This window comes from Vipera ursinii (genome assembly GCF_947247035.1).
Source record: "Vipera ursinii genome assembly, chromosome: 2".
Lineage (NCBI taxonomy): Eukaryota > Metazoa > Chordata > Lepidosauria > Squamata > Viperidae > Vipera > Vipera ursinii.
The window spans coordinates 107,499,620-107,524,568 of NC_139513.1; the positions used below are offsets into that span (position 1 = coordinate 107,499,620).

General features: G+C 37.7%; 1 protein-coding gene across 1 annotated transcript in view; it reads right to left on the reverse strand.

The window, feature by feature from the left end:
- The window catches only part of CACNA1A (calcium voltage-gated channel subunit alpha1 A), a gene marked incomplete at its 3' end in the record, with an annotated part of 290,392 nt that extends 266,015 nt beyond the window's left edge, over positions 1-24,377 (reverse strand). The window contains exon 1 of the mRNA XM_083351756.1: positions 24,084-24,377. Within this exon, the coding sequence (XP_083207882.1) occupies positions 24,084-24,376 (293 nt within the window). The 5' untranslated portion in view covers position 24,377. The remainder of the gene's footprint in view (positions 1-24,083) is intronic.
- Between the last annotated feature and the right edge of the window lie 572 nt (positions 24,378-24,949).

Here is a 24,949-nt window from a genome sequence, read left to right on the forward strand (position 1 = left end):
AAGGCTAATATAACCACTACTATAGTATATCTGATATATGGATAGTTTTAGTACAATCCACAACCTAGAGAAACAACAAAGAAGTAAGCTTATGAGGATGAAGGGTTCCCCCCTGGGATGAAAGAAGATGAAAGGGCTCACTTTCCCACAGTAGGGTAAGTGGATGAAAACAGGAAAGAAAATGAAATCATGAGAGAAAGCAGAACTGACCAAAAGAACGAAGGCAGTTCATCCTTGCAAGCATTCAAAAGAGAAAACAAAGAGGATACATAATACTATTTTCAAATACCTCTAGTAATATAATATGCTAGACTTTCAGGAGATATGGAAGCAGATTAGAGGAAAACATATTCTAATTGAATGTTAGAACAAAACTTCATAATAGAATGAGAACAGCTCAAGAATATTACTCAGAGAAATAGTGGGCTCTCCTTTAGCAGATGTGTGCAAGTGGAGACTAGAAAATCAGCTGTCATGGATGCTTTAATTTGAATTCCTGCACCTAGCAGGCAGTTCAAGCTCGATGGTTTATGTAGTTTCTTCCAACTCTACAAGCTAGGAACTAAGTAAGGAAGAGAAAAATCAAAGAACAGCAAAGAGGAAATCACGAGACATGCTTAGCTGAGGATGCAGCTCCTGCTGTTCACACATGCCACCTACAAATCTCTCCTCCTCTCATTAATTTCACTATCACATAAACTGCAGCCTAGATTCCTCCATGATGAAATATTCAGCTCAGAGGAGTCCAGCTGAGTTTAAAGCTCTAGTTTACAGCATGACACTGGGAGACCTATACAATCTCTACTGCTGGGATTTACCAGATGATGTGCACCTCTACTGTGCTGTGACAAGAAACCCACAGTGCCACTAAAAGATGGCGGGGGGGGGAGGAGGAGGGGAAATGCAGTGAGCCTCACTTTCCTCAATATTCAAACTGGCTGGAAGATTAAATTAGGAGAATGCAAGTAAGGCTCAGATTAATATTCTTAAGTATTATTCAAGTGGATATGTAATGCAATAGGACCAATAACTAGCAGAGAGGGGGATGATGGATCCTGGAGTTTGAAGCAACAGAATAAGGGAAGAAGAGTCAAGAGGTAAAAGCAGATTATTTTCCAGAAAAGATTCGTACTACACCAAGAACAAAGAAACTGGTTGATGGAAAAATACCCCACTGTAGCAAGATCAGAGGGAGCTAATTTTATTTTGTAATGAAAACATTACTCATATAATTTAGAGATGCAAGAAATGATTCTGTGTCTCTTTAGTGCCTGCTTTCCATTGGAAAACAGTTAAAATATAATAGTGAGGAAAAACTGAAACAACTTTAGAAGAAATAACAATTTTTGTTATTTCCTGTGCACAGCAGCCACTTTTGGAATGAGACAGTCCTTAATAAAAAGAAATGCTTCACAGACGTTGGCTTTGTGAAAAAAACACTGGCTTGTGACCAAATTATTGCACCCAGACCCAAGAATGAGTCATTAATTATTAATAAAATGGTGTCTTTCCAGCATCTGTACTTGTCATCAAGTGTAAGGGGACACTGGATAAATACACATGAATGACGAGGTGATTCTCAAAAACATATTTTATAGGTGGAAAACTGACGCAATAGCATCTGGAAGGAATTGGATTTCTTTCAATCATAAAGTATCTTCAGGCAAAAGATTAGGGGAAAGAACAACTATTGTACAATTCTACTCACACTCACAAAAAATCTATAAGAAAGGGATAGAAAACATAATATACAGTTGTGTTAATTGCATCCTAGACCCACTAAAATACAACAATACAAGTCTTGCCAGAATTCATTTGATCTTAACATTTTGGCTCATTTTATACTATATGCTTAACTAGAGAGAGTATTAGCGCTGGGAGTTTAGGTATTAATTTTCACCCCACATAAAGATAAATCAACTTTCCTGCATGGGCTGTGTCCTTAAAATAGGATAGGAGCAGTGCTGTGTTGCTAAATGTTTAATAACCAGTTCTGCCAGCTGCATTGCCACTGTCATGCTAAGCTTTAGATGATTGGCATGCTAGGCATTGAGACTCACCTGTGTTGTCAACCGGCTCACAGATTTCCAGAAAATTCAACATCTGGCTCTTTTGAGTCAGTGTGAGCTGGCTCTAGCACATTGCTGGACAAGGAGGGTTAAAACTGTCATCTTCTTGTCACGGCAAAGATAAAATTCTAGTGCAGCTTAGCAAAAATGGGGGATCTCTAGGAATTTCATAAGTTTATTTTCACACCTCCAAGTCCCTTAGGATGGGGAAAGTATAGAAACAGAAGAAATGGCTAATCTTCTCCCAATTCCATCCACAGTGGCCCTGATCCAGATCTTTGCCTTTTCTTTTTTTTTACGTTAGAAGCCTGAGCAACATTTGTAGCAGCTGGGAGGCAGTCTGAACAGAGATTTAGATAGGCAGCACTAGTGCAGAATGTAAATGCAGACAACTCTAAATATAACAGTTCTCCAGAAAACATACAGGGATTCTGCACGTGAAAAGGTTTTCTTCTCACCATTCAGTTCAAGAAAAAAGTATCAGAGAGGCATTGAACGCCTCATTAAGCTGTTATAATTAACCTTCAGCAGGAAAGAAAGAATATAGATAGATACAGATGGGATGTTTAATGATTATTAAGAATATATCTATTTTAGGATCAATATGGATGTCATACATGTTTATTCAATATCTGCTTGTTTGGCCACAAGAGAGAAAATGGAATTGACTTCCAAAGTGACATATTTGCAAAAACACGTCTCGTCCAATATCCTCTTCTAAAACAGTATATTGCCATCTCTTATACTTGTGACATGTGAAAGTCTATCAACTATACAGAAATACAGAGGAAAAAAGTTGTTTGCAAATTATCTCTTGTCTCTTTCGTATCAGTATTTGAGCGGCTTTCAGAATTGTGGATTGTAGATTTTATGGTGCAGCTCATATGGGAAATGAGAACACTGTTGTAGCATGAAAATCACAATATCATAGAATATTGTGCAACATTTTCTAGTACTACAACACTATCTCCATATTTGAATGGCGTAGAACAAAAATGCATGCAGTGATTACAAAACAGTGATTCTATTAATTTTTCTAGTCTTTGTTATTATTAATCTCAGAAAGATTGATTGAGAAGGAGTAATCCCCATACAAAATTCAAATTAGACAGAAAAATGGTATTTCTGGCACCTTGCTCAAAATCTGCTGAGATAGCAAAAGCAAGGTTTGAGCATTCAGGATGTAACATTTGATTCCAGGTGATGTTATTTCCTGGTGACCTTTGTTAACAACATCATTCAGAGAAATTCATGCTTGCTGCTTTAGAATCTAGTAATTCTATCCCTCACTGGGCTTGGTGGAAAAACAGTTGCAGCTTTGCCATCTAACTTTTCTAAAGGAGTAACATTGACTAGACACAACTGCTACAATACAATCAGAAGACATTCTGTGTCCAGCATTTTATTCTGATCTGAAATATACTGAGGATCAAAACCAGACTCTATACATATTTAAGTGTATTCATACTGACAAATTCTGAATCACATTATCATAATTTAAATACTGTGTGGGAATATCAGTGCTGCTGAGTACATTTGGAATTTTAAGAACATCTCACATAATTACCAGGGGAGGTGCAATTCGATTTTAACAAAATCAGCTTATTTTTTTTACTGGGCACTAGGCACATATTCAAGCAAAGCATTGGGTTACAGCTACCCACTGTTTTATTTTATAGAATGAATATGGAGTCAGAAATAAAAATTATGCTATGTCATTTCCTTCCTTCCTTCCTTCCTTCCTTCCTTCCTTCCTTCCTTCCTTCCTTCCTTCCTTCCTTCCTTCCCTTTACATATTTAAACAATTAGATAACTTGGCAGGTGGCTATAAGCACCAGTTTGTGTAATACTGATCCCAACAGTTTTCTGGAACTATTCCCAATACAGTACTATTAATTTAATCTACCTTTGAATTTTTTTCTTCACCTCTCTGGACCAACATAATGAAACCTAAGAATACTTTTCTTACCTGTAACTATGATTCTCCAAGTAGTTATCTGTGAAGTCATATAAATCATTTCACACACCGGCACAATGTACTTCTTGATTATTCTACCTTAATTATTTTTTATATGCAATATCTTCTCCCTGTGCTCAGCACAGTATCTCTTGAATTATCTTCATTTCTTGAGCTAATGCAGGAATTCTCTGTACACAGTTAGGGGAGGAAGGACGGGTTACTGAATGAATAGATGCTCACTTTAAGAGCCAAATTTCAGTACAGGTGAACAATCATTGTGCATCACACAAATGGTTGACTAGCAGGCAGGAAACCAATGAAGCAGGCAAAATAGTCTTGCTTGTCTGCAAGCTATCTATGCTCTTAATCTGATGCCATTGATATAATGGCAAATGAAAGTTGATGCCTGTGATCAGGTAGCAAAGAAACAACCACAGCCCCGGTTGAATGAGAACAAGTCCCTTGTAGAATAGGGAGACCAGCTATATAGTATTTGGTTTTAGCTGCATAATAACTAATGCACTAGAGTGATATTGAATACTACATTAAGAATGGCAGAATAAGGGAAAAGAATTCTATACAGATAAAAAAATAAGTGCTTTATACATATCAACAGACAGTGGTAAGTTGTCTGTTGATATTCAACGGTAAGTTAATCAAAAAGATGGTTTGTCTATGAACTTCAGGGAAAATGCTTCTGTAGACTACTCTGAAAGTTGTAGGAACTGGGTATGTCTCTCTAGCATAACAAAGAAAAGGACTAGGTGTGACATCATAGCAGTCTTCCAGTATTTATGGGGCTGTCACAGAGAAGAGAGGGTCAACTTATTTTCCAAAGCACCAGAGGGCAGGACAAGAAGCAATGGATGGAAACTTATCAAGGAGAGAAGCAACCAAGAAATAAGGAAAAATTTCCCGACAGTGAGAACAATTAATCAGTAGAAAGACTTTGCTCTAGAAGTTGTGGTGCTCCATCACTGGAGCCTTTCAAGGAGAGATTGAACAGCCATTTTTTCTGAATGATATAGGGCTCCTACTTGAGCAGGAGGTTGGACTAGAAGACCTCCAAGGTCCCTTCCAACCCTGTTATTCTGTTAGATTGTAAGTAGGTTTCAGTGCAAAGGAAAGCAGTGGAAACAAAGTAGAATAATATCTTACTTAACATGAAATGAAACATAACTTTAGATAGTAAAGAAATGTCTGGTCATACAAGGACTTTGTCATTAACAAACTTTAAAACGATGAATCGATCTGCAAAGCTACAGATGTACATGTTCTTCTGACTGAAGGAAAGCTAACTTCATCAAGAAAACCTGCAGTGGAACAATAGCCAGGGGCTCAAATGGTTGCTTACTTAGAGTGTGAAGGGTGCTATGTAGAAACTTCAGTGAAAAATTTTGTGTGGTGAACAATGCTGCTTTGTGAAAGTAGAAAGCAATTGTAAGATTGTAACAGTATGAGAAGTGCTGAAACCAATTTTGTGGCAGATGCTATGGAATTACCAGTTTTAATATTTCAACTGGTTCTTTTCAAACATTGTCAATCACTTGCAGAATTAAATAGAACCTGATAACCCATGACCCATTGGGCCATTGTTTCAGAGGAATTTCCTTACCTAAACAGAGAAACAGAAGGACCAAGGACAAAAAAGCCGAGGGAGAGCAATTTCTGATTTCCTGCCAGTTTGACTGCAGTTGACCACAGCTGATGGTGGGACCAGTCTACATGGCTTCCAGAGAACTAGGGTAGGACTGGTCTATCTGATCTCCAGCAGTGGAAAGAGAGGCAGGTCTGCTTAGCCCCTGGAAATCTGGGGGTGGGGGTGTCGATTTAAACTTCCTAGCCACAGCATGGCCATGTGGCCTGCTTGTTCATTTCTGATAGACATGCTATATTTAAGGAGACTTTTTTCCCTCAGAGAAATAGCTAATGTCCCCTGCACTCTGGCAGGTTGCCATTCTAAAGGATGAGGCCTTGAGAGAATATATTTTCCTGCCTACCATATCCAAGCAATGACTTTCACAGTCCATGGGAACCATAGGCATATTCCAAGGATAATCCATCCTGGGTTACTTTCACAATAAAGAATTTGGTTGCAGTTGTAACAATTTAACAGCCTTTTCCACGGATCTGATAAAGATTGTCAAGCAGTGGTGGGATTCAAATATGTGAACAACTGGTTCTCTGTGTGGATGCCACTTCCAGAAGTCCATTCTGTGTCTAGGCAACAAAAGATTAGCTACCGGTTCTGTTGAAGTGGTGCAAATTGGCTGAATCCCACCACTGTTGTCAAGGCATTCACTCATCTAAGGTACAACGAATGGTTTCTTCCAGGACTCATTAGCTAATCCAGATAATGCTGAAAATGTTAGAATGGAATCAGTACCAATGGAATCAATATCAGTATGGAGTATCTGGAATACTGAATCACCCTTCTGGGACTGCCTGTCAGACCTCACTTCCTGTCAAATTACTTTCCTTCATCAAGAAATGAAGTTTTTATAGGAAACTTCAGTGGAAAATGTGACCAGAGGAGACATAGGCTTTCACTTGTATTCTAACTTAAGACAATTAAATGTCTTGGAGCAAAAGAGTGTTATTCTTAAAACACCAACATATACAGTGATTTTACTGCCTTACATTCTTCCTGCTAGTTGTTCATATGGCCTCCCAGAACCCCAACCAACACTTTACTTTAGTTTTGATGATAAGGGAAGCTGGAAGTCTAATGTTGGGTTGGCATTAGAAGTGGGGTCATTATGATACCAAATTGTGAACAGGAGACCTGGAAGGTAAACTAAGATAATGGAGGTAATAAATAGTAATTTAAGTTGAACCTAAGCAATGATGGCTGATAAATATCTAAGTTTTAATAAAGAACAATGTGGCTTGTCAAACCTGAGCTGGATTTCATGAAGTATTGTTTTGATGGAGAGTGGCCCAAAGTGTACAAAATAGATTAGGACAAAATCTGGAGATGTATGCTGAAGTATAAGATACCTATGGATCTGTCTTCCCATGCAGATGGTCCTGGTCTGGATTGAAGATGATGAAAGATTAAAAGTTCGATTACTCAGAGAAATACCAACTGCTAGCTCAAATCAGAGGGAAAACTGCCATAAGTATCTATAAAGCCTTCCTTAATTCTAGATTAGAAGAGTTGGTAGAATTATCAGGGAATTGTGTAGCAGGTGTCCGAATGGAGTCAGAGAGGCTGACAGGAACTTGTAGTTTCATATAAATAAATATATTTTACATTTATATATACAGCAAACAAAATAGTCAGACACATCACTACATTATGAGGTAAATCACAGAGCACACAGAGGACCCAGAAGAAAAAGGCGAGGGAAATGGGAAAAGCAAATAATCACAGTGAAGATTGCCTCACACAGGAGCCAGCACTCTCTTACCAATCAAATATAACTGTGTGTTCTGGCTCATTGTACAGCCCCACTGTTCCAGCTACTAAATTTAAATATTTTAACAAGAATATAGAAATAGAATCAAATATATATTAAACCAATATTATAGACCTCATGCATTTAAAGGTACAAATAACTAATACTGCATAATATTAAGTAAAGAGAAAAACATTCAGTTGTTCTATGGTTTAGAATCTCAAGCAATTGCTTTTAGCTGAAAAAAGGGTACCAGCAGAGAGAATGGAATGCAGTATGCTGCTTGTAAAATATGTGTGCAATCTTGGGTGAAAATTTGAAACTAAATGCTATTTGCTTAGTAAACAATTCTGAGTGTTTATATCAAATTTCTATCAAATCCTGAGAACCTACAAGAAGTCCCTAGTGATGAATTTAAAAATAATTCTTCTCTAAGTGAAGAAGGAATGTACAAGTGGGTGTTCTGGTGCACTTTTCTCCATTCTCAATGAAATGGACAGAAAACGTCAGGAGGATTTCTCAGAAGATCATCTATCCAAGCCCATGCAAACAAGTCTTACTGCCATTTCTTCAAGGTATTCCTTCAAGCCAGGAATGTGTTCCCCTGCCCCCAAAATTTCAGCAATTGAAGTTAGAAGGGGAGAAAGATAAAATCTTTTGATTTCAAAATTTTGGTTAGAATATTCAACTTTCAGGAAATGACATTATCTGTTCTGTGAGCTAGGGACATTGGTAATGTAAACATTAAACTGAGATACAAATTCAACTCACCAGATTTGATGTTGGGTGAGTTTTGCTGAAGTGTATAAATGATCTAAGTTCTTATGATAAGCCTGAATCTAGGTAAAGTGTTACAGTATACCTTTCAACCTTTAATGTTGACAATGTCCTTGTCTGGTAGCTCTTTGCTGCAAAGATCCTAATTTGTCTTAGCTGGTAAAAACAGTCTAGAACTGTTGTGGCGAACCTATGGCACGCGTGCCACAGGTGGCATGCAGAGCCCTCTCTGTGGGCACGCACGCCGTCACCCCAGTCCTAGGCCTTCAGCTGGGTTTTATAAAACCTTTTCACTTTAGGCCTCCACTGCCATGTGCAAAGAAAGAAAGGTTCAATCAATGTCAACTTCTCGCAGGGAAAAAAAGATCTTGCAAAGTTGGAATTGATTGATTGAACTTTTTAGTCCCACCCAGTCTGCCGTTACAGCAGCCACACCCACCCAATGGGCCACGCCCACCAATGGGCCATACCCAGCCAATTGGCCACACCCACCCAATGGACCACACCCACCCAGCACCCGACAATACATAAGTGGGCTTTGGGTTCCAGTTTGGGCACTCGGTCTCTAAAAGGTTCGCCATCACTGGTCTAGAATAAAAGCCAAGGCAAAAGATGTCGATGGGGATTCTCAGTCATCCAGGTCATAGTTGTCCCAAAGGTGATTTTTCAAAAGGCAAGTGGACTTCGTTTTTTCTTGAAAAAGCACTTTTGAAAAAGCACCTTTCAGATGAGGCAAAAATACCCCTTTTTATAGTAATCAGTAACCTGAAATAGAATAATTCCCACCGCAAAATCATAAGCATCCATTTGCACAATAAAAAAGCAAGTTATGTGTGGATAACATAATAGTGAAGGTAAAAGATAGTTTAAGATCCTGGAAGGTTTTCTGTGCCTTTGAATCCTCCTAAATGATTCGCTTTCTTTGCGAACTGTTTGAGGACTCTGATATGCTCTGTAAAATCAGATATAAATGCCTATAAAAATTATAGGATACCACAAAATGCTGAATATCTTTGACATTTCTTGGGAATGCCAAGACAAGAATTGGGTTTAACATAATTGAATTGATCTAGATCAGGGCTTTTCAACCTTTTTACGATTGTACCACTTTTAGAATATGGCAACATCCGAGTACCACCAGTCGCCTAGCAAGGTATCAAAAACTTGATGACCAAAAAAAAGAAAAGGAATAAAGTGATGAAGTACAGGTAGTCCTCGACTTACAACAGTTCACTTAGTGACTGTTTGAAGTTACAATGGCACTGGAAAAGGTGCCCCCCAAGCTACAGCTGAGCAAGACACCTGCCTGCCCATCCGGCGGCGCTCTTCCTCCTGTCTGAGGTTTTCATTGTTGTGAGCATTTCTGTTGAGGATTGGCAGCAGGGGTGGGGTAGGGGTTGTATGGTTTTTATTTCCCCCCCCCCGCTGGATGATTGCAGCAGGTTTTGGTCATTTCACATGACCATGGGACACTATGAAGCAGTTGCCAAGCATCTGAATGTAAATCACAAGACCCTGGGATGCTGCAACATTCCAGCTGATTGGCGCTTCTTCTGGGCTCAGCAGAAGCACCAGGATCAGCACCGAGCTCCAGCTGGAGCCTGGCACCGGTCCTGGTGCTTCTGCTGAGCCTTAACAGCCCCGAAGAAGCACTGACCTGGCGCTTCCACTGAGCCCTGACAGCCCTGCAGCTCCAGCCATCTCTCGCTCAGGCTTGTGCGGTGCTGCCACTGGTTCAACTCATTCCCCTCCCCCGCTACTACTTTTCTAGGATGGTCGTGTACCACCTGCCAGGTGTCAATGTACCACAGGTGGTACCCATACCACTGGTTGAAAAGCCCTGAACTAGATGCCTCTTGGAGGAATTCTGTGGTCCAAATATTCAAGGACAGGCAAATAAAAGGGATGTTTTCCCAGCTTAGTATCCAGCCTGCTTTTTTTAAAAAGTCTTTGCAGAATAGTCTTGACAAGTTCAGGATGGGCTAGTGGAGTTTCAGAAAAAAATGAACTATATCTTGACATAAGAATTCAGAATGTCCAAAAACTGAAGGACAGTTCAATAATACATGTCAAAGGTAGCAAAATATCCATGACCTTCCATCACATTATTATTAGTATAAGTCAAGTTTAGTCAAAATACTTGCCCTTTGCATTCATTTTAACAGATCAGAAATAAATGAACTCTAAATCCCTAATGGTTACAGAGTTCAAAAGGTTTATGTCATGGGATTTTCTCAGAAACCAATATTTCTTCTTGACAAAAAAAGGGAAAAAGCCAGTGGGTAAAGAATCTAATAAATCCTTTTCGTAATTGTCACTGATAAAATGCTTTAAACAAGTTGGCTCTTTGCAGATGTAGGATATTGGCATTTAGCAGGAATCTGAGCTCCAGGATGTAAAGTTACAGTGTAATCTGGAGATCACTATGGCCCCAATCCTGTTGGCCTTTCATAAGGCTTTGAAGTGAGCTTATTTTATATGCAGTTATCTGCAAAAATATGCATAGGTGCAAAAATAGAATTCTTTGTCCAAAGGAGCCATGACAAAAACTCATCTGATTATTCAATAATACCAGTACAGAAATATGCTTAGGACTGCATTGTTTCCAAAGAAACAAAGAATGGTGCTTATTTGACCATATTCATACTTAAAATTAAATTAAAAGAATAAAGTGGCAACATTGAAAAATAATATTGTGAAACTATGCTGAGGTCATTTCCTATGCCATATATCTGCTTTGAAGGTAATCCTTCCTTTTCACTAATTTTTAATAAAATATCACCATATAACATTTGATACAGAATACTCAGGATGTTTTTGAAGACCCGAAATGGCTATCAATACAAATGAAAAGAATGTCATATCTTTATAGAATCTATTGAAATATAAATAGCTTATTGGTCACTCAATCAATGTTTACATATAGAAATGTTTGCATGTGTTCTCACATGGAAACATCCATGTTCATCCTTACTTTTTAAAAAATTATTAATCTTGAAACTGTAAAATGGCACTTAATGCAAATATGTGCACTTCTTCTGAGGAAGTAATAATTTTCCCTACTATGAGTCATACTGACAATCTGAAATCTTATTCTGATAATACACTATGATCAAATTTCACTTCATTTTTAGACTCACTTCACATGTTATGGGAGTGATTTCCATGTTATCTGGCCTCATACTACATATCTGTCATCTGTAAACAACTATGCAGCTCTGCTGATGTAGAGAAAGAAGATGGTTGAGAATGAATAGCATAACTGGGTTATATGCCACTTCGGATATCAGGAAGAATAAAAAAAGAATTCAGGATGGTGCTCATATGCTTACTTCCTCATTACCATTTTAACAGTTTAGTTTACACTTTCCTTTTAATGGAAGAGTTAATAAGAGGGCAGAATCTTCTTTTAAAAATAGAATCCACAGACCTAGAAATTGAGAAAGTTGCATTTTAACCCATTTTAAAAGTCCTTTTTTACTCCTTAACCCATTTTAAAATTCTTAGGGGCTTATTTCTTTTTTGATTCTAATATTGTAATTGCCCAGAGCTTGCTATTACTCCTTTTAGAGCAGATAATCACTAGTTCTCATTATTTCACCATGTACCCCATAAATTACTGTTTTTTTTGTCTCATACCTTAATCAAGATGACCAAAAGCCATCTTGGCACATACAATATCAGTCATTTAATAAATTGTCCATGAGCAATCAGTGCAGTGGAGATCAAAATAATGGTACGGCTCTCTCAGGCATTCTCAAGTAATGATTGGCATATTATTAAAATGCATGTGGAGTCACACCTTGGAATGGGGAATTGGGGATGGGAGAAATGATCAGTAAATGGCTGTAGATTTAGATGTACCTTTTTTTGTGAAAAGCATGAAAAGATCTGCTTTATAAGTTGAGTATATAATAAGAGCACTCATTCATGAATAACTTCCACAGAAGTGCAAATAGCTTTTATTTTTGAACAACGTTTTGTCATATGGCAATATTAAGGATGTAGGATTGAAATTTCATCAGTATGAAATTGTAAAATGACATGAGACTTCCGGGAAAGAAATGACAAACTGAAGATGACTCCACTAAAAGCAGACCCACAATCATAGTGGGGAAAAATGCTTGCAAGTAGTCAAGACCTTCGTAATTCCTCTCTGGTCATGAAGATGTCTTGAGATTTCCCACAAGTGTTCCAGACAGTTGCTTCTCACAAGGAAACCCCCAAATAGCACTTTCCAGTGGCTTGAGAGCTCTTGGGGATGAATGAATAGTTATCTTGTTCACATCACAGTTGTGCCTTTAAGAAAACTGGGTTAGGATACTTTCTTTTGTAATCACTTTCAGAAATTGCATGTTAACTTTTTTTAGCTATTAGCTATTAGGAATGTTTGGATGGACAAGACTGAAAACAGCATGTGGGTTTCTTTCAATTTTTAGTGAAAGAAGTTACAAACACAAACTTAAGGATAAAAAAAATAAACAGCAAAAGGTTGATTAGAACTTTGGTTTTGGAAAGTTAAAAACAGACTACTGTAAGAGACAAGATGGATTGGGAATAAATTTTGGAATTAAAGAATCCTTCCCACAGAAAAAAAATTCTTTTATTTTAAATTCTCTTAAATTAAAAAAAAACTAGAGGTAACCAGGAGAAACTAAAGATTACAATTAAAGGAAAAGAATAGTTAAATTTGACTAATACTGTACAGATTGAAGTAAAATATTTTAATATTGGATATATTAAAAGTTATTTTAACCATGAAGTTAATGTGTTTAAAAGATGTTATGAAAGAGGAACAAGTTTTCCCTGATAAAACTGAGACTGATTTGAAGATGGAGTTAAAAATGACAGGTTACAAGAATGATATGGAAAAAGAGGCTATCCTGGACATACAAAAAGAACTGACTAATGTTTTAATTATTAAAAAAGGATGTACAAATAACAGACTAAGAGAATGACTTGAAAGAGTTTCTTGCATTGGATTTACAGAAGAGGCTTGTTAAAGCTTGGATAATTTTGTAAGCAGGGACAAAGAAAAATTGAAAAGAAATCAAATTCTAGGAGATTATTTGAAGGAACTAAAGGTCAAGACTGAAAAGAAAGGGAAAGGAATATAAAGTTGCTTTATTTGATCAAGGTTAAAATAGATATGTTGTTATCTCTGGTAAACCTTCATGATCTTTTGCTGATCAGGACTGAAACAACGAGACTTTAATGATTTGTTTATAAAGAGATTTGATATGGGAAATCATTTGTTTCTATCTTCAAAAATTATTGAATGCATTTGTAAATTATATAGAATATTTTTCCAAATCGAACTCTCTATACTTTTTCTAAGTATATGTGCTTCAAGTTTTGTTTTTAATATAGATGAAGTCCCACCCCTCAAGTATCACTCGGCCTATAATACATCTTTGTTACTATCCAAAATGGCTCCATGTGACGGAATCTAGCACTAAAGACACCATGAGATTAAGAATAAGTTCTGCTGAATGGCGTACTCCCAGCTAAATCCTAATGCTGGAATCTGAAGGCCTTTTAGTAAAAAGCAGAAAAATATTAAAACACAGCATTGCAAGAAGAGCAGGCTTGTATGATTTCACACCCAGAAGCATGCACTAATATGAATCGTGAATGCCAGGAAAAAATAAAGGTGTCTACTTGCTCAAATTCTCATTTGCCTTGCTTGAATTATTTTGTAGACTGCTAACCAAATATATGCTGACTCCATACAATATATTCTTTTAAGATTAGTGCTCATGAAATGTGACGTGCTCCATGGCCTCAGGAAAAAAATATAGATTATGCTGCCAATGTGAATCTAAAATACACCTCAACCTTATTTCACATTGTCCTTTGGAAGTCACCTATCAGTTGTAATAGCTTCAATTTCAAAATAAAATCACATCATTGTTAGTGGAATTATACTTCCTTCTAGCTGGTTTAAAGCTCCAGTGTCAATCTATCCACCATAATTTATAGGTATTTGATTTACTACTAACAGAATACAGAATTGGAGAGCAATTCCATACTTTTCTGCTCTTAAAAGATCCAAACTGCTGTATATGTACTTCTCAAATTCTGATCTATAGTCAGTGAAACTTTTAATTATGCAGAGTCCAGCATGTTGAAGAGGCCTAGTCATGGATTATTTAGCACTCATTACAAGTGACAGATCATGCCTGGAAATTTCTGAGTCAAAGTTGATAGGAAGGACAGTTACTGCTTGGTTTGCAAAAAAATAAAAAATAGTAGACTGAATTACAGAAAGGGTCAACTTTCCAAAATGAAATCAGGTAACTCACTAAATATTATAGATTATTCTGAGTCCCCACTGGCTGCTTTAGCTTTTTTTTAAGGTATATGCAATAAAACATGACTGAGATAACAAGCAGATTCATATGATGAAATTAAGAATGAAATTTTAGATGAGAACAGAAAAAACTTTAAACATGAAGATAACTGTGGGCAAATCCTATATCAGGTAAAAAAGTATAGCCATATAGAAAAAAATAAGCAACAATTGTATCCTATGTGTTATGTGGACAGTGAAACAACTATGTACATTAATTGAACCAAACGATGGCATGGTCAATTATTATTAGCTGAAGCCAAAGGGGAAAATGCCAGTTTTCTAAACAATAATGAGGTAGGTAGAGCCTAACCAGAACCTATATAATATTTTGACTAGCAACAAGGAGAAGTTCTGCCTACAAAATTCAAAAACTTTTATCGCCTTTTTGTTTATTCATAGATAATCATCAGAGGAGCCGAAACATCAATCAGTATTGGTTTTATGGATATGGCCTGGGCTCTAGTACAGAAAGCAAACCAACATTTTCAAACACCAGTTAGCAACCTCATGCCATAATATATACTTTTACAGCCATGGCCTACAAACAACTCATATACACACCGATTAAACAGATAACAGTAAGTTCATTTGCGGACATTTGTATATAAAATGTTCATACAGCACATATTATACCCAGTGCATTAGGGTATTTAATGCCTATTAGTACACTAATAAGCAAATTCTAACTATGTTGTATAAACTGAATTCTTAGAAACATTTACTCATCATACCAATATTAAAGACTGCCTTACATTTGTTAAATTATGAATTTTATTTATTGGGAAGCTATTCATAAAAGCTCTTTGGAATCAAAGTGGATCTTTACTTGGGCCCAATAAGGTTTGAGCATAGGAAAAAACTGATTGTTTAGAGCCTGAGTAACTGCAATAAATAAGGGCATGGAATTAAATAAGGGGCTTCTACTGATGACATTAGAGGAAGCGTGAATAAATTTCATTTGTTTTCCTAATAAATTTTAAGTTTACAAAAGAGAGAGAGGCATACATTTAACTTCTATTGAGGTCAGCAACCTATGACTTTAAGACCATATGTGTCTCTTGACCTAATTGCATATATTTGGTGATCTAATTTCAAATGTAGTTTGGAAGCAATACCTTCAGAATGCTTAGACCTTTCTTTCCATTCAAGAATCATAGAATTGGAATGGACCACAGAGGAGATCTAATCCAACCCACTGCTCAGTGCAGCATCTAGTACAGGTGAGCGTCCAGACCTAGTGAAGGAGAATAATGAGGCAGCCTATTCTGATATTCAGACAGCTTCTGTATTGAGGCTTACAGCTCATACAGTCAGGAAGTTTCTCCTGATGTTTAGCCTTGAGCTCCTTGTTGTTTTAATCCATTGGATCTGGTCCTATGGTTTGGGGTAGTAGAGAAGTCTATTCTCTATTCTGTAGGACAGGCTTCAGATATTTGAAGATTGGTGTCATTTCCCTTTGTCACATTTTCTATAGGATAAGATTACCCAGATACTTTAAACATTCCTGATAGGGTTTCATTTCCAGACTCCTCACCAGTACTAGTAGTAGTCCACCTCTGAACTTGCTCCAATTTGTTATTCTTCTTTTTGGTGACCTGAACTGAACTTGGTAGTCCAAACAGAGGGGACAATTACTACCCCAGCAACTTAGGGGATAAGAGGGGAAAAAGAGAGAAAGGAATGATTAGGGGACTGGAGACTAAAACATATAAGGAACGGCTGCTGGAATTGGGTATGTCTAGTTTAATGAAGAAGGGATGCAGTGGCTCAGTGGGTTAGGATGCTCAGCTTGTCGATCAGAAGGTTGGCAGTTTGGCGGGTTGAATCCTGAGTGCCGCGTAACAGAGTGAGCACCTGTTACTCGTCCCAGCTTCTGCCAACCTAGCAGTTCGAAAGCATGTAAAAATGCAAGTAGAAAAATAGGGACCACTACGGTGGGAAGGTAACAGCGTTCCGTGCGCCTTTGGCGACTAGTCATGCCGGCCACATGACCACGGAGACGTCCTCGGACAAGCACTGGCTCTTCGGCTTTGAAACGGAGATGAGCACCGGCCCCTAGAGTTGGAAACAACTAGCACTCATGTGTGGGGGAACCTTTACCTTTACTTAGTTTAATGAAGAGAAGGACTAGGGGTGACATGATAGCAGTGTTCCAATATCTCAGGGGCTGCCCCAAAGAAGAGGGAGTCAAGCTATTCTCCAAAGCGCCCGAAGGCAGGACAAGAAGCAATGGATGGAAACTAACCAAACAGAGAAGCAACCTAGAACTAAGGAGAAACTTCCTGACAGTTAGAACAATTAACCAGTGGAACAACTTGCCGCCAGAAGCTGTAAATGCTCCAACACTGGAAGTTTTTAAGAAGACACTGGACAGCCATTTGTCTGAAATGGTATAAGGTTTCCTGCCTGAGCAGTGGGTTAGACTAGATGACCTTCAAGATCCCTTCCAACTTTACTATTATGATTATGATTATGGAATGTGGAAAGATTTGGTTCAGGGCCTACCCACCACTTGTTCCAGGTACACCTGCTTCAGTATTGTCATGTGATCTGAACAGATTGTCTTGAGGAAATGCAACTCTTGAAAGAAAAAGTTACAAAGGTAGTTGCTTTGGAGTTGTGTAAGATTTATATGCATCTCTTCTTTTTTAGAAACTAAAAAAAATAACATGATGTATTCATACTTACCTTCTTATAGCTTCTTCCTCAAGAATATCCAAACTGCATCCTACTTCTACCCTTAAAGTAGCATAAATCACAGATTGCTACTAGTTGCCAAGTTTATGAAGGATCTTACAGAAAGTCCCTAGGAGTCAAAAATTGCATGGTTTTCTGGCTCCAGAAAATGACAAGAGCATTCATCTTGTACAGTGTAAAAGACACAGATAGTTGTTGGAGATATAATATCCTTGTAGGCCTTTGGAAAGAGGCAATCACTGAAGTCAAATATCATGTGAAAACAAAAATGTGGCTTATCCAGTTTGGTCTTAGCTCACTTTGAGAATCTAGTAATCGTTATTCAACAAGCCATGGTTAAGAAAAATGTAATGACAAAAACCTAGCCACTGTGGTTTGTAAACTATTGCTGATGACTTGGCTTGGGAGATGGATGCAGCTAATGTTTTATTCAATGAGCTACAGTTAAAGAATCCATGATTTATCACAATGTGTGAGCTAATCCAGTATGTGGTTTGTAAAAGGATGGGAGCAACTAAAAGTCATAGATTTAGCCCATTTTCTATCGGTAATAGTGACACAAGTAACTTAAATTCTTATCACTCTTCTCCTTCATGAGTGGGAAGATCTTAGCTTAAAATATGTGATACAAAAAAGACTTTAGTCCCATTTGCTAATCTTACTTCATTTGCATCTGCTGATGCAATACTATATTTTTTCTCCTAAATTTGGGAAGTTTCTGAATAGAATACTAATCAATCTATCCAAGCTCAATAAACTTAAACTTTTATCAAACTGAAAGATATGGACAATACTTCAAATCACCCAAACCAATCAAACCAATCTGCTGGATGAGGATGAATCAAGTTATCTAATGACATAAAACTTCCGGTGGCGGTGCGGCGCCGGAGACAGCCCTTGTGGGCTGCCCGCGGCTCAGCTGTGTTATTTCCACCCGAAACAGCGCCGATCAGCTGTTCGGGTGGATTTGAAGCCCCCTCCTCGGGAGAAGAGGAGGGGGTGAGCTCCCAGGTAGGGGTTGAGTTCTCCGGGGCCGCCTGAGCTTAAAGCTTGGGCGGCTGAAGGATCGAACTCCCCCGTAGCCTGGGTTGCTCCCAGCTGGTCAGCGTCTCTGCTCCGTGATTTCTGGAGCGGAGCCAGGCGTTTGCGACCACCCCTGCCAGAAGGAAAGACCATGGAATAAAAGGAGCAGGCAGAGCGGTACAGGAGGAAAAGGTGAAGAGGACTTTTATGGCTGCTTTCTAGCTTAATGGATTTTATAAATTTAAAAGTGAAAGTGCGTAGTAAGTGAAAGTAAAGATGGCGGCTAAATCTTCCCCAAAAGCTCTCAGGAGTGCTGGAACTTCTCCGATGCAACAGTCATCATTACAAGCGTTGCTTCTTCCTGATGTATTGACACCGAAGGATCTACAAGATGCTCTTGAAAAATATGCCCAGGTAATTCTGGAAACAATGGGTGATAAATTTGCAAAGATGGAGGAGAAATTGGAGAAATTGGAGGAGAGAATAGAAGAGAGGATGGAAGAGAAGTTCAGAGTGATGAAGGTAGACATTTTGTCTTCAGTGTATAGAGTGGCTGAATGTGTGGAAGATTTGGAGGAAAAAGTGGAAGATTTGACTCAAAAGAATGCCATATTAGAAGCGAAAGTACTGGAGAATGAAGATTTAAGAGAAAAAATGGACACAGAACTGAGTCTTGCTCAATATTTCCAGATGCAATATGCTGTTAGAATCAGAGGTTTAAAAGAGAATATTAAGGAAGACCTAAAGCAGTTGATTTCTGAGGCTCTGGAAGTAGTATTGAATCAGCCAGCATCTGAAATAAAAGGAGGCATGGATAAAGTGTTTCGTGTGAATTCATGGATTGCTAGACAGAGAAAGTTACCTAGAGATGTGGTGGTTTATTTTGTAAAGAGGGAAATTAGAGATGAAGTTATTCAAGCTGCCTATGGTACTAAAGTTGTGATTGCTGATCAAGATGTTTTGGTTCTAAAAGAAATTCCTCCAAAGATTTTAAGGAGAAGGAAGGATTTTACATTTTTAGTGCAAGAGCTCAAGCAACGAGATATAAGGTTCAGATGGGAGATTCCAGTTGGGTTGATGGTGATGTATGAAGGTAAAAGGCACCGTTTGGCCACTGTGATGCAGGCGCGTGATTTTTACAATAATGTTTTAAAAGCAACCCCTCTATCACTTTTGGAAGCTGCAAAGGGATCTGGAGAAGGAGAACACCAAGAGGCTGAAGATGGACAGACAGAGGAGAATGGTGCTGGAGGAGATCAAGCTATAACCTCTTTGGATGATTCTGGAGAGCAGAGGGAGACGCGTGCTGCTTTAAAACGATCAAAGAAAAATAAAAGAAAAATGTACTTACAGCCAAGCAGTGGGAGGAGTACGGACTAAATTCATCACAGAAGAGGAAGAAAGTTTTTCAATATTAATGATCAATAACAAGCTGACTTTTTTAGTTTACTTTATACGAAGTTTGCCCAGTTGGATTATAAAATTTTTTATTTTTATGAGGGATTGGAATGGTGTTTTGGATGTACAGATGGACAAGGCTGGAGCTTTTAAGCGCGTCCCAAGTCATGTTAGACTGCCTAAATCCTTTTTTGAAATGAAGGATGACTTGGAACTGTGAGATATTTGGCGTGAAAGACATTTGCAAGAAACGGATTATACTTTCTTTTTTCTGACAGATATCAATTTTTTTTTCAGGATCGATTTTATTTTGTTGATTAATGATTTTTTTTTTAAGGATGAATGTAAACAGCGGATAAAGGGTTTTTTTTTGAAATTATTATGAATAAGGGCACCTCTATGGACATGGTTTGGGATGCTAGCAAGGCCTATATGAGAGGGGTGTTGATATATATGAATAATAAATTTAGATGTGCTGTGGAAGCTAGGAGGAAAGAATTGGAGAATGAATTAAAGGAAAAAGAAAAGGCTTTGATTTTGAATCCAGAGGATGTGAAGTTTAAGGAGGCTATTAAACTGTTAAGAGGAATGGTTTGAGTATATCCAGAATAAATATGGGACAAATGGATTGAGTATATCCAGAACAAATATGGGACTAAAAAGTTTTATGTAGTATTTGAATGTCTTCCCTTCTTTTTTCTTTTTCTTTTTTCTTATTTTATATATTTTATATTAATAGTGTTTGTAGTTATCCTATATGAGCTAGAGAGTGATAGATTTTAGAATTTACGGTTGTTAGCATATGGTTGTATATGATTCTTTTTTTTGTTTTTTATACCTTGTACTTAGCTCTGGGAAGTCGGGGGGGGGGAGGGGGGGAGGGGAAAGGAGGGAGGGATAGGGGAGGGGTAGGGGGGATTGTTAAGAATAAAATGTATGATAAAACTTTTCAATAAAAAAAAAACTGGAGAATGCTAACCCACCTAATACAAAACATGCAAAAATCCAGGATAGAATATTGGCTCATACACTGCAAAAATCACAGATAGGGTGTTGACAAAGCAGAACACAGAATAAACAAGCTTGGCAGGCTACAGACAACTATGTTTATAGTACTAATCAGTCTTCCCATCTCCTCCATTACCAACTTTTACTCCCTTTTGGAATATAAAATTCAGAGTCCATGTCTCTGTTATTAATAATTAGGTGAAGATCATCAGTTGGAAGCTGTGGACGGAGAATTCAATACTTTCTTCAGTCATGTTTATTAAGCTCCTACGGTTTTTTTTTATCTTTTTCCTACCATCCTTAAACTAAAAAAAACAAACAACTTATTTTCTAAACCTGGTTTCAGTCTGTTTCTTTTAATTGCATACTGCTTCCCCAACTTTACATCCATACTAAATTTCAAACATAACACTAAGTCCAATATGATTTGTTTCATTTTAGTTCAGTGTGTTGTACAAACCCAGTCACCGTGATTGATTAAATTATAGTTAAATGAACATTGATTTACAATGTTGTGTGACTTTTGCAAGGAAGAGAAAGAATAATACTTCTCAACACAAGGAGTCATGCAGTGCTTGGGCAAGTTCAACATTCCTCAGATATTATTTCCATATTACTATCTTATTGTTTCCAATAGAAATGAATATCAGTTATTAATGTCCAAGGCTACATTTACATCTATCTATCTCTTCAAATTTATGTAAGGTACATTATTCTAAGAATATAATGAAAATCATTCAGCAAATCTACATTTCACATTTTATTTGCATAGCCCTCTTTTAACTCATTCTTTTAGCCATTTTGGAGTACTATTGCAACTAGTTTCACTGGAGAATTACTTTGAGAAGAGATCTGGGACAAGTTAATGACCAATTTAGTCAACTATTTGACCAAAATAGTCAATCATGTCTTTTTACTCTTTGGTTAGAAATGGAGAGAAGCCAACACTTCTGGTGGACTGTATCTTGCATTCATGTTTGACCTCTCTGTTAAATATAATGAAATGTTGGGAAGGTATGTAATAAAAGAACACTGAAATATTGAAGTAACACTGGGGAAAAGAGGATGGTCAGGAGAAGGCTGGGAATTGAGCATTTTACACATTTAAACTCTGTGAAACCCATGTGCCCACCAAGATTTAACATGGGCACTGACTATAGCATATTATTGTATGAACAGCATTATAAAACTTTGACTTATTTATTCTTGTTGAACTATTACAGAAATTTAATTTTTGGCAACTATAGATAAAACAATTTTTTTATTATTTGCAATCAATATTGATAAGCTAAACTGACTATCTAGCATTAAGACAGCTTCTTCTATTCCTATCATATTATTGTTGTTATTATTATTATTATTTCTATTTTTACACTTAGAAAGAAAACTCCAACTATATAACTAGTGATTGAACTGAGATTACATCTTGTGTAAATCCCAGCACTCCATTCACAGGATCAAGCTGGTTGTGATTACTTCATATTTCTCAAATTTTATTGCCTCATATTAGCAAAACACAAAACTAATTTGTACATCCATGAGAAACAATATACACAAATAACCTGAATCTTCAAAAGATTCTTAGGTTTTAGGAATAATTACAATGAATAAAATTTAATAGATTTTCCATCCATCTGTATATATTTCTATCTCAATCAGTATTTTCAATATCTCTTTTATTAACTTTAAAGATATGCTCAATAATCTCTTTTTTCTAAGATGATGAGCTAACTCAGCCATGTACATTTTTTAAAAAATGTACAAAACCTTTTATACTATAAGGAACTAAAATCTGATTGTTGTTACACTTGCATTTACAACATTAATTTTAGTGATGTCTTCTAGTATCACCTTTCTGTAAACAAAATATGTCTTTCCTCAAACTGACAACAAAACTGCACATAATCCTTTCATTAAAAGTACAAAATAAGCTGTAGCAAACATAAGAATATTTTTGCCATAGACATGCAACATTGCTATATTAGAATACAGTAGGTCACTAAAATTAGTGACTTACATTTCAATCTGCATAAAAAACCACAGAAAAATACTGTTACTATTGCATCAGAGAATAAAAACAGCATTTTACACCTAAATATTAGTAGATTCTAAGTTTTTTTTTCATCAGAATAAACTAGGTTTAAAGTACATGCAAACTTGAAGAGCATCCACAAAAATAACATAATTTATATATTACAGTCACATGTTGTTCTTTGTCAACAAACAAAATAGTTAGAAATTAAAGAAAATAAAGTATTTACATACCGAGTTGGAGTGATGAATCTGGCTTTTTCTTCCATATCAGAGGAAACAAATAGCTTGAAAATACCCCCTCCCACAATTAGCAATGGTCATCAATCTCTCCCCCACAAAAATATCAACCATCTTCTTGGATCTCAAGTGCTCAGGTCTCCTGGATTACATACATATTAATAACATGGAACACTTCTTGGCAGCCCTGTAGAACATTTGGGGGAGGGGGAACCCATTTAGCTACTCATTTCTCACCACGTGTCTCTTCTAAAGATTGTTAGGCTGATTTCTGATCCAGACAATTTGACAAGATTATAGTTTTCTTGCAATTAACTAGAAATAGTGCTGGAGAGAGTCCTACTCCCCATATCATATCATAACATATATTTGGCAACCACACTAACTACTGACTGCCCATGAAGGCCCTAGGCCTACAAGCCATTTTATCCTAAGAAAGGGAAACAGGGGCAGTGTCTAAAACTCTGAACTACTGGGAAAAAAATAAAAAGATAATGCTACCTGTCTGGTTCTCTCTGCCCCCCCTCCCCCCATTGCACCATCTCCAACCTTTCCATAATAAAGGAAGAACTATTTTGCAGTAGCAGTTTTTAACAGGTTTCAAAGGTAAAGCAAGGAGAGAAGGAAATAAAGTATCTGATGCTTGGGTTGGTGAGAAGCTCAGAATCTCTACATGGGGAGAGATTGCAGGAGAAACAAGACACATAAAATGATGTACACATTAAAGAGTGATATTGAGAGCAGAAAGACATGTGGACAAAAGAAAAGAGCATCTCCCAATGAAGCACTACGCCTCCTGGGAACAGAAAAAGGATCCATTCAGTAGTAGAGCTGACAGATTCAGTTAAATAAATATGATGGAAAGGGGAAAAAAGAGCCTTGGAAGAAACAGGTTGATGGGAGAGGAAATGCACCCAGAAGTGATACAGATGTGAGAAATGGATGATATGGGCATGCAGGAGTTGAACAGGAATGCTTGGGGTGGAGAATGTGCTAGTGGGACTTTATGCAGAGGCAGGATCAAGCATGCAGGACAGTGTTTCCTATTGCCCTTTCTCAAGTGTAAGTAATTACTGCGGCCTAAGTATTGCACTGAACAGTTCCCCCCCCAATAGAAAGGATATGGCCATTCGGTGATCTTTTTGGCGTATTTCCTCACCACGTTGTCTTCGCTGAAGAGGAAGAGGGAGCGGTTGAGAGTCAGACAGTTCTGCCGAACAGGAATGGGGTTGTAGAGTGCCATGGTACGGGCTCGCTGGGCCATCGACTGTTTATATATCCTCTGGGCCCCTGGGGGACCACCTTGCCGAACGCCCCCAGCACCCCGGCCACCTCCGCCGCCTGCCGTTCCAGAGCCAGCTCCCCCTGAACCTCCTGCCCCATAGCGGGCTGGCAGCTCATCTCCAAACCGAGCCATCCTGCAAAGAGCAAAGGGCCGGGGGTTATGCTGCTGAGGATGTTGCTGGAGAGAAGAAGCTCATCGCATCCCATCGGCTGCTGTCGATGCTGCTGGGGAGCTTGCAGCAGAGGGAGGGGGCACTCAGGCAGGAGCACAGCCAAGGAAAGCAGCAGAGGTCTTGGACATGGTCACTTGCACCTCCCTATGTAGGATGGAAATGATGTACAAATTCTCTCCGCCTCTACCTAAATGACTGAAACTGGGAAGGGGGGACCCACCCCAAGAAGAAGAAAAAATAATTCCAAATAGTAGATTGCAGTTAACAGGGAAAAATGCAGCAAGCTGCTCCTAAAGCAAATTGCAGTGAAAAAGATTCAATGCACCCTCAATTAAAAATATTTCAATTAAAAAAAGACATTGCCTTTGGGAGGAGGAAAAGCGGGTGGGGAGATGACAAATTAAATTAGTGACAGCAGTACCTCCATCCTACCAAGGAAGGAAAAATACAATTAAAGAAAATGAATGCACCAATTTCTCACTCCTACTTCTACATTCAAAGCCCAAAGGGAAATAAATTGAAATAAAAATAAA